Below are 493 nucleotides of genomic sequence, written 5' to 3' on the forward strand. Positions count from 1 at the left end.
CCCCTGTTCCGGACACTTAATTGGACGGGAAACCACCTCCTTTATCATGGTCCGACGGCGCCCGCGTAGGCCCCCCCCCCGTCTCTCTCCCCCCCCGTCTCTCTCTCCCCCCCCCCTGTCTCTCTCTCCCCCCCCTGTCTCTCTCCCCCCCACCCCCCCGTCTCTCTCCCCCCCCCCCGTCTCTCTCCCCCCCCCGTCTCTCTCCCCCTCCCCCGTCTCTCTCTCCCCCCCCCCCGTCTCTCTCCCCCCCCCCCCGTCTCTCTCCCCCCCCCCCCCGTCTCTCTCCCCCCGTCTCTTCTCCTCCCCCCCTGTCTCTCTCTCCCCCCCCCTGTCTCTCCCCCCCACCCCCGTCTCTCTCTCCCCCCGTCTCTCTCTCTCACACAGTCAGAGCGCCTCCTCTCCAGGAATCACTGACACCGCGGGTTACACGTGGGTTATCAGCCGCCCCGAGCGTGTCGCCGTCTGATTGGTCCGCCCTGTGACTGACGGCCAT

The 493-nt window shown here is 69.6% G+C and overlaps 1 protein-coding gene across 1 annotated transcript in view; it reads right to left on the minus strand.

Moving 5' to 3' along the window:
* The window catches only part of alg12 (ALG12 alpha-1,6-mannosyltransferase), an 11,209-nt gene extending 10,716 nt beyond the window's left edge, over positions 1 to 493 (minus strand). The window contains exon 1 of the mRNA XM_042335451.1: positions 412 to 493. Coding sequence (XP_042191385.1) covers positions 412 to 493 — 82 coding nt within the window. The remainder of the gene's footprint in view (positions 1 to 411) is intronic.

This window comes from Callorhinchus milii, unplaced genomic scaffold (genome assembly GCF_018977255.1).
Source record: "Callorhinchus milii isolate IMCB2004 unplaced genomic scaffold, IMCB_Cmil_1.0 Scaffold5, whole genome shotgun sequence".
NCBI lineage: Eukaryota > Metazoa > Chordata > Chondrichthyes > Chimaeriformes > Callorhinchidae > Callorhinchus > Callorhinchus milii.